The sequence below is a fragment of the Macrobrachium nipponense genome, chromosome 23 (genome assembly GCF_015104395.2).
Source record: "Macrobrachium nipponense isolate FS-2020 chromosome 23, ASM1510439v2, whole genome shotgun sequence".
Classification (NCBI taxonomy): Eukaryota; Metazoa; Arthropoda; class Malacostraca; order Decapoda; family Palaemonidae; genus Macrobrachium; species Macrobrachium nipponense.
Genome location: NC_061090.1, coordinates 82,515,990 through 82,525,989, shown reverse-complemented (window position 1 = coordinate 82,525,989; position 10,000 = coordinate 82,515,990). Strand labels below are relative to the sequence as shown.

General features: G+C 37.1%; 2 protein-coding genes across 2 annotated transcripts in view; one reads left to right on the top strand and one right to left on the bottom strand.

The window, feature by feature from the left end:
- The window catches only part of LOC135202235 (alcohol dehydrogenase class-3-like), a 15,920-nt gene extending 6,504 nt beyond the window's left edge, over positions 1 to 9,416 (top strand). The window contains exons 4-8 of the mRNA XM_064231510.1: positions 835 to 1,058; positions 3,675 to 3,761; positions 3,959 to 4,088; positions 4,401 to 4,664; positions 8,865 to 9,416. Coding sequence (XP_064087580.1) covers positions 835 to 1,058; positions 3,675 to 3,761; positions 3,959 to 4,088; positions 4,401 to 4,664; positions 8,865 to 9,046 — 887 coding nt within the window. The 3' untranslated portion in view covers positions 9,047 to 9,416. The remainder of the gene's footprint in view (positions 1 to 834; positions 1,059 to 3,674; positions 3,762 to 3,958; positions 4,089 to 4,400; positions 4,665 to 8,864) is intronic.
- Positions 1 to 10,000, bottom strand: part of LOC135202245 (accumulation-associated protein-like) — a 52,033-nt gene that overhangs the window by 31,912 nt on the left and 10,121 nt on the right. The gene's annotated exons all lie outside the window — the stretch shown is intronic.

The window sequence follows — 10,000 nt, the reverse complement described above, 5'->3', positions numbered from 1 at the left end:
CTTTTGCTGATGACAAAAACTCCGCGGTTAAACGGTAACTACATAAATGTGAGCTCATTATATTCTATACAAGCAATAAGTTCATGTTGCATTATTGCCATTGCGCCTATAAAAAGTTATTAATTCATTCAATTTCGAAAGGAAAGGGAGTTCTCATTGCCTATAGTGCAGTCAGCCTCCGTTTCAAGTTCTGAAACATCACCACAAACTTTGCCTAAACCAGGGGTTCTCAAACTCCTTAACTCCTCGACCCCCTAATGAATCTTTAATTTTTCTATCGACCCCCTAGACTAGCATTTAATAATTCAAGAAAAGAAAAAAAAGAAAAAAACACCAATGTTGAAACTAATTTGAGAATTATTAGTTTAGTACTTGACATACAGTATGCTAAAAATTTTACACCTAGTAAGAAAATATGTTTTGAACTTGAGATATACGAGTATATGTAACTTATTTCGCCGACCCGTTAGTTATTCATCGACCCCCTTTTGACCCCCTGACTATTCATCGACCTCTTTGGTCCTATTGACCCTTGGGGGTCGATATCGACCACTTTGAGAACCCCTGCTCTAGACACAGTTCTGGGTGCGATTTCGAGGCGTTTCCATTTGCCGCTGTGACGCTGCTGCTGCATCTCACCAAGATATATATACCTTGCATCTACCTTTATCCATTTCACTTCCGTATTGACATCTGCATTGATTCTTCTCTATTTTTCGATCATATATTTGTTGTCAGCATGCAACTTGCTTTAACATTTGGTTCGTGAGAAAACTGCATTGAAACGAAAACCCAACTTGCTTCCTTTAACGCCGAGGCATTTGCATTTCTCAGGTGACCACGTCTTGACAATTTTCCTGCCCCACTGTCAGCAGTGCCCTGCGTGCAAGTCCCCTGATCAGAATCTGTGCGAGAAGTTCATGGTTCCTTCCGAATCCGTCGGGTTACTGTTCGATGGTACGACGAGGATGAGGTGCAACGGGAAGACGCTCTACCACTTCTTGGGAACTTCCACTTACTCGGAATACACAGTCGTTGACGAGAGTCAGGTGGTCAAGGTAAGTTTCCATCTGCTGTTCTTCGCTATAATGGCTTAATAATTTTCTCTCCTTGATGCTTTGGAAAGCAGAGATTTTTCATTTCTCGTTCGGATTTTCAGTGGGTTCCGGTGGAAACCATATCCAAACAGGAGATCCAGTTGGGTTTCTTTTCCCGAAAGTTGCGTCTTTAGAGCAGATTGCAGATTATGTTCCTTTAGACTGCAGTTAATCCCCCTCCCCCTCCCCCCCCCCCCTCCCATAAAGATGAACAATACAGTGGATAGACATCCCATTTCATCGTCATAGATGTGGCCACCTTATTGAAGTTCTTAGGAAATATCAGTCGCTGTACTCCTTTTTTATCTGGACTTGAGTATACATGATCTAAACAATTATAGGTGAACATCGACTTCCTGTGACCAGAAGTGGTTTCTGATAATCAGCATGCTGCAGTCAGAACATCTTATCAGCCAAACCTTGACAATTATAACCTCTGATTATTCTCGTGAACTGTCAGTGTCAACAGCTTTATCGTACCTGACAAGAGAAGGGAAAGTAACAGAAGCTTTTACATGAAGGCTCTGTGAAGAGACTCCGGTACTGACTATACTCCGTTTTTTTCCATCTGTCCACCCGCCTGTGGTGTTTGTGTATGGTAACACTGCGTCCCGGGCTTTGGATAGTTACGCTACGTGTAAGTTTTAGGTAAATAAAAGGATATCTGGGTGTACATTTGCAATCGAAAAGTGTTTTAATAATTTACTGTATGCGAATTACACCGCTGATATTCGAAATATGATATTGTTATTATTGTTGAATGTAAACTGAATGTAACTATCTAAAGCCCGGGACGCAGTGTTACCATACGCAAAACCACAGGCGGGTGGACAGATGGAAAAAAACCGAGTATAGTCTATGAGTAATATGGTAGCACTGCTTTGCAATTTCAAATTAAAACCCGAGGCAGACGGTAAGATTATTCTATCTGCATAGCTCTTTTTTTTATTGCTTGTGAGAAAATGCCTTTAATGTGGTGTTTCACTTACATGTCAACCCCTCTTAGACAACAACGCTGATTTCGGCGAGCTATGATGATGCTATTTGCGAAGACTTTAGTAAACATGCGAGTACGCAGATGACCGAGTCCATGATAACCCTGTTTGAATACTTAGGTAACTGTTTCATCTGCCAGTGAACCTCCCTAATGGGTTCCAGTGTTCTGTAGTAGGTTTTGCTGATGACAGCTCTGTTTTTGTTAGTAAAGAAAGACGTAGTAAAGTAGTATTTAGTATTATAAAACAATTTGAGCTAGCTACTGGTGCAGAACTAAATAGAGATAAGACTTGTGTCATGGGTTTAGGTAATTGGAAGCACAAAAATGTATGGCCACTTGATTGGATACAACAGAAAAATAAGTGTATGGTAGTAGGCATATTGATAACCAATGATTATAACGAAATGGTCGATGAAAACCGGGATGCTTTAATCAATAAAGTTAAGGTAAAAATAAATATGCTTTCGACTTGATACTTGTCTTTATATCAAAAGGCTTCTTGTAAATTCTCTTATTTTAAGTAAAGTCTAGTACATGTGTCATGTATTTCCATTAGGGAAAGAAAAAGCAAAAATTATAGAACAATCTGTTTTCCGGTATTTGTGGTGAGGAACTTACCAACCAATTGAAAGGGATTCCTTATATCTGCCAAAAGCAGAAGATGGTATTGGGTTTATTAATGTGTTTTATAAAGCAGCAGCTATTTTAACAAGTACGTTCTTGAATATTATGTTATTTGATAGTTATGGACGAGAATTAGCCTCATATTACACATGTATTAGAATAAATTTGTTGAGGGTTGTAGAAGATTGCCTTGATATGTCTAAGTTGCTACACCCTTTTATAATATAATTATTGGTAATGTAAGGAAATTATTGAGAACGCCTAATTTTCCATACGTCAAAAGTATTTATCAGTATTTGATGCCAACCCATAAGTCCATTGTAATTGAGAGATACCCGTTGCATAACTGGGGTAATTATGGAGTAACCCTTTATGCAAATTCGTTGACTCCTATCAAAGAAGTATTATGTATAGATTTTTGTATGAATCTTTGGCTACTAAGGAAAGACTGAAGATATGGAATATTGCTGATAATAATTTTTGCAATAAATGTCAGGAAAATTAAAATCATCTGCATGTTTATTTTTGTAAATATGTTAAAAAAATTTGGAAGTGGTTCCAGAATTTGATTGAAGAGGTATGTGATATAAAAGTTCAGTATCCAATAAAAGTATTGATGTTGAATTTCGATTATAAAGAACAGAAGAAAAAAATACATTAAGTATACTTATTATTGAGTATGTAAATTGTTTGTGGTATAGCAGAGAAGAGGTGTTACTAAGTCAAATAATTTCAATATTGAAATATAACATATAGTACACAAAATGGGTATTATCAAATGCATATGAACTTGAAAAACATTTCACAAGCAAGTATGTGAATCATATTTGAATTCATATAATTAATGTACTTAGTATGTTATATTGCTGATATTATTATGAAAAGTTTGTATATAATTAATTGATATTTGTAAGAAATTCTTAATTAAAAAAAACTGTTCACCTTTATCTCTGCAGGTGAACAAAGCCGCCCCACTGGACAAGATTTCTATTCTGAGTTGCGGAGTGGCCACCGGTTACGGCAGTCCCATCAAGATCTGTAAGGTAAATTTCGAATTCACTGCAGACTCCAAACCAAAAATTACAAGCACTCAGACAATAACTACTGTCATCTAAAGATTATTCAAAAAGGTGTATCGTATATGTTATAGATTTAGCCAATTCTTTACGAAACTAACGTCCTTTGTCAGTACTGCAGACATGAGAGAGAGGCCATGGTTCGAATAAATGTCTCCTTACAGGTGAAGCCAGGCTCGACCTGCGCAGTCTTCGGTCTGGGCACCGTCGGTCTTGGCGCAGTCATGGGATGCAGAGTTCAGGGAGCCAAGCGAATCTTTGGGATTGACATTAATAAAGATAAGGAGGAAATAGGTAAGTTTATCTCTCTTATTTTGGTCAGGTCTAAGAGATTCATTATTTTATCGTTTTCAAAATAGCGTGTTTCTTTTATACCATGCATGAGTTTCTATTTGTATTATAAAATAACATCATAAAAAGACCATTGGGTTCCTCTTCCAAACAATCAGAGACTGGCTGCTCTTCACACAAAAATCACGGGAAAAATAGACTTAAAAAGCACTCTGTAGCAAATAGGTACCTCTGATCAAGGAACCGTTGAAGAAATGAACAACCAACATTTTCACTACCTGATTGTCGCCCTAAGTTGACCTTCTTGTTCCACAGCGAGAACATTTGGAGTGACAGATTTCCTCAACCCAAACGACCACCAGAAACCAATCCACGAAGTCTTGATAGAGGCAACCGGTGGAGGCTGTGACTTCACTTTCGAGTGCATCGGGATCCCGGAAGTTCTTCAGTCAGCTATCAACGCCTGCAAAACTGGCGGTCAAAGTGCCATAGTCGGCGTTCCAGCGGAAGGAAAAACTGTGACCTTTGACCCCTATAAGCTGCTCTATGGACGCGTCTGGACGGGAGGATTCTACGGAGGTGAGTGAGTCCTTGAGAAGAGAGTAGTATGTTTTCCAGGAAAATCTCTATCAGGACTTATTTTTGTTTGATCTCCTCAGATGATTAAATAAATCATTAGAATGTCTACTTTGCACCGTAGATTTTGGCAGACTGTCCAGGTTTCTCGTCTGATAAAAGCATGGGCAGTAACAAGGAACTTTTCTTCTTCTATGTTCCCGTAATAGCTGAATGTCTTGTGGTTTAACAGAGAGCGTTGTTAGCATCTGAGGACAGGATGAACTGAACACCGTTTCTTTTCATCGTAATAATAATAATAATAATAATAATAATAATAATAATAATAATAATAATAATAATAATAATAATAATAATAATAACCAACCTAAGCATGGCATGGATAGACTATAAGAAAGCCTTCGACATGATACCACACACATGGCTAATAGAATGCCTGAAAATATATGGGGTAGAGGACAACACCATCAGCTTCCTCAAAAATACAATGCGCAACTGGAATACAATACTTACAAGCTCTGGAATAAGACTAGCAGAGGTTAATATCAGGAGAGGGATCTTCCAGGGCGACTCACTGTCCCCACTACTCTTCGTAGTAGCCATGATTCCCATGACAAAAGTACTACAGAAGATGGATGCCGGGTACCAACTCAAGAAAAGAGGCAACAGAATCAACCATCTGATGTTCATGGACGACATCAAGCTGTATGGTAAGAGCATCAAGGAAATAGATACCCTAATCCAGACTGTAAGGATTGTATCTGGGGACATCAGGATGGAGTTTGGAATAGAAAAATGCGCCTTATTCAACATACAAAAAGGCAAAGTAACATCAAACACATAGATGAGACAGGATACAAATACCTGGGAATAATGGAAGGAGGGGATATAAAACACCAAGAGATGAAGGACACGATCAGGAAAGAATATATGCAGAGACTCAAGGCGATACTCAAGTCAAAACTCAACGCCGGAAATATGATAAAAGCCATAAACACATGGGCAGTGCCAGTAATCAGATACAGCGCAGGAATAGTGGAATGGACGAAGGCAGAACTCCGCAGCATAGATCAGAAAACCAGGAAACATATGACAATACACAAAGCACTACACCCAAGAGCAAATACGGACAGACTATACATAACACGAAAGGAAGGAGGGAGAGGACTACTAAGTATAGAGGACAGAGCAATGGGGCAATATCTGAAAACCAGTGAAGACGAGTGGCTAAAGAGTGCATGGGAAGAAGGACTAATAAAAGTAGACGAAGACCCAGAAATATACAGAGACAGGAGAATGACAGACAGAACAGAGGACTGGCACAGCAAACCAATGCACGGACAATACATGAGACAGACTGAAGAACTAGCCAGCGATGACAATTGGCAATAGCTACAGAGGGGAGAGCTAAAGAAGGAAACTGAAGGAATGATAACAGCGGCACAAGATCAGGCCCTAAGAACCAGATATGTTTAAAGAACGATAGACGGAAATAACATCTCTCCCATATGTAGGAAGGGCAATACGAAAAATGAAACCATAAACCACATAGCAAGCGAATGCCCGGCACTTGCACAGAACCAGTACAAAAAGAGGCATGATTCAGTGGCAAAAGCCCTCCACTGGAGCCTGTGCAAGAAACATCAGCTACCTTGCAGTAATAAGTGGTACGAGCACCAACCTGAGGGAGTGATAGAAAACGATCACACAAAGATCCTCTGGGACTATGGTATCAGAACGGATAGGGTGATACGTGCAAATAGACCAGACGTGACGTTGATTGACAAAGTCAAGAAGAAAGTATCACTCATTGATGTCGCAATACCATGGGACACCAGAGTTGAAAAAATGGATAAGTATCAAGATCCGAAAATAGAAATAAGAAGGATATGGGATATGCCAGTGGAAATTGTTCCCATAATCATAGTAACACTAGGCACGATCCCAAGATCCCTGAAAAGGAATCTAGAAAAACTAGTGGCTGAAGTAGCTCCAGGACTCATGCAGAAGAGTGTGATCCTAGAAACGGCGCACATAGTAAGAAAAGTGATGGACTCCTAAGGAGGCAGGATGCAACCCGGAACCCCACACTATAAATACCACCCAGTCAAATTGGAGGACTGTGATAGAGCAAAAAAATAAAATGAAAAAAAAATAAAAATACGAATAATAATGATAATAATAATAATTGTTAAAAAATATCCGCAATTATATATTAGAAATATATTTCTATGTAAAAATATAGAACAAAGACTTTCGAACACCTGAACGGTGTTTCTCATCAGTGTAACGTTAAAATGTAATGAAGAGGATAGTTTCCTCCTCTTCGGAAGGAAACTGTCCTATTCATTACTTTTTAGCGTTACACTGATGAAGAACATCGTTCAGGTGTTCGAAAGTCTTTGTTTTATATTTTTACTTAAAAATATATTTTTAATATATAATTGTGGATAGATTTTTTAACAATTTGTTTTCACGAAACTGAATTTCTTAATAATAATAATAATAATAATAATAATAATAATAATAATAATAATAATAATAATAATAATAATAATAATAATAATAATTGTTGTAAATTTATATTGTACATATCCATTTTCTAACTTTAACAAAGTCACTGCTAAGAGCTACAAATAACTATACCCCATTTTCTTTAGCATAAGCTCTGCATAAATTTTAATATTATATCTTGAATAATCTGATTAATTGTACTTAACATTTAAAATATTTGATAGAGAGATTTAGTAAATAGATTTAACTGTCCCTTTAAATTAATTAAGAAATGATTTAATTGATTTAGGGAGTGAAATGAACCATTGACTTAGCATAGGCTTTTTTGGGGGGTAGCTATAGGCCGAGCACAGGTTTTGAACAGACATCATGGTAGACGGAAGACAACTTGTTTTGTTAACTACGTCTTGGGTTTAATTTACGTAGTGTAGGGTTTTAGAAATTAGTAACCCTAAAGATAATTGGTTTGTATGATTTCCCTTCCTGTTTGTACCTATCCTAACCCATATCCTATCCGAATCCTTATCTGCAACCAAACTTTGAAACGGCCATTTATACTAAACTGTCGTCGGAATTTCGGAAAGAGTCGGTAAGTAGAATAACATTTCTTATCAACGTACCCATTTATTTCCACGAATATAATTATAGGTCGCTGGGTTTGCTGATTAAATATATAGGATTTGTTTTTAAGTTTAGGAGTCAATTAAGAGGTATGTGTCCAAACTGGGATAACTTAAAGGTAGGTCAACATACCAATTTTCCACAAAGGTCAGGCCGCCATGATTGGACGGCTGATTTGAGCCAACGGTCATTCGTTAGGAAGCGGTTTCGTCTATCAACGTTTAACTTACTTATTTAAGACATAATGCACTGTTTTCTTTACCTTCACTAAATTTTTAGCCCTTTTACGCAGTTAGGCTATTGTAATATTGGAGTTTGTGAGAATTAATTAGGCATAGACTCAGATTGAACAATCTTACAGGGGTTTATATAATTACATGGGCGTAGTAGACAATTTAGTCAAAGTTAGGTCTGTCTGTTTACTTAGCCCTACTATTTGGGATTAGTTTACCTTAGTTTACGGAACTTAATTGAATTCTGGGACCAAACTGAACTGCCCTGGGAATTTTATGGCCTTGGTTTAATTTACCCATAGTCCTCATTAGATTAATTGCATTTACCGAACTCACTCTCACCTGAATTTAACTAGCCTACTTAAACTTACAAAGCCATTTATTAATCCTTTGGATTTTCTGACACAAGTCTGAAAACACGTTATGCGCAAGGAAGAATTGTGTGCTTAACAGCCAGTTACATACAATTTACTATATTACCAGAGAACACTCAGTGGAAGGAATTACCCTCGTAATTTTGTAGAGTATATTCCTTCAGTCTTCCCACTGAGTGAAACAAATTTCCCACAAGAATAATAATAATAATAATAATAATAATAATAATAATAATAATAATAATAATAAAATAATAATAATAATAATAATAAATGCATCAAATAATTAAGGCCGATTTCTACAGAACATGACAGACCTGTGGCCTGGTAAAGGTGATCAAGTGCCAAGAACAAATATTATTATTAATAGCATTATTACTATCTTAAATCCAAACTACAATTAAAAGTCGGAACATTTTTTACCGCTGCATTCCTCAAGAAACTTTGCCCTTTCATTGCAGGATTTAAACCCAAGAATGACGTCCCAGGTCTCGTAGACGATTATATGCAGAAGAAGATCATGCTGGACGAGTTCATTTCGACAACAATGCCCATAGACGACGTCAACAAATCTTTCGACTTGCTGCTCCAAGGGAAAATCGTCAAGGCAGTTCTGTATTTCAACTCTGGTGACTTCAAATAAGGCGGGAAAAAGATCAACATAAGTCACCAGGGTCGTACCTACTTATGGTCTTTATCGTTACTGACAACTCGGGCTCGGAAACAAATTCCGATTCTATACGTTGTTTACAATGTGAGCATCTTGGAGGCTGTGGGATTAGTCGTCTTTTTCATTGGAATAATTGTACACTATCTGACAATATCGCATTACATTTCAGAACTGTCATTTATTACAATATCTAGATCATCAATTCTCAATTTTTTTTCCTTTTTTGCTAAAGTGTGTACGGTTGTGTGATGTCATTCAATTAACTTCCGCGATGTGTTTTGAGTTCTCGGCAATTATTGTGATCGCGTCTGAGGGAATTCAATAAATACTTTCTTTGCACAGGCGCGCTGCGTATTTATATCCCTTTACCCCTGCATTTTATTTATTTATTTATTTATTTATCTATTTATTCATTTACTTATTTATTTATTTTTCGTAAATGGATCTTGTTCAGGTGACCCAGCCTTATACTTTAATCACTAATTTGGTGGACGTGTTCCTCCAGATACAAAGGAAGTCCCTTTGTGTTTTCATGTCCAGGTAGTTCATTTAACCTGCCATTAAGATTGATCAATGAAGTCACTTGTCTCTTAATGTCTATTCGCATTTGATAAACTTTCTCTCTCACGCGAACGCTTTTTCCGGTTGTCGTCAACAGACGCTGAAGGTGAGAGGCTTTCAAACACCATTGTATCACCTCTTTCAGAAAGCTACCCGATACTCTCTCTCTCTCCTTGTATATATATATATATATATATATATATATATATATATATATATATGTGTGTGTGTGTGTGTGTGTGTGTGTGTGTGTGTATGTGTGTTTGTATGAATGACATATTTTTGTAAAATGTAACAGGTTTCTATGATGTTAAAAAGGCTAATAAAATATTATTTATACGACAGTACCATAGTTGTGTAAACAGT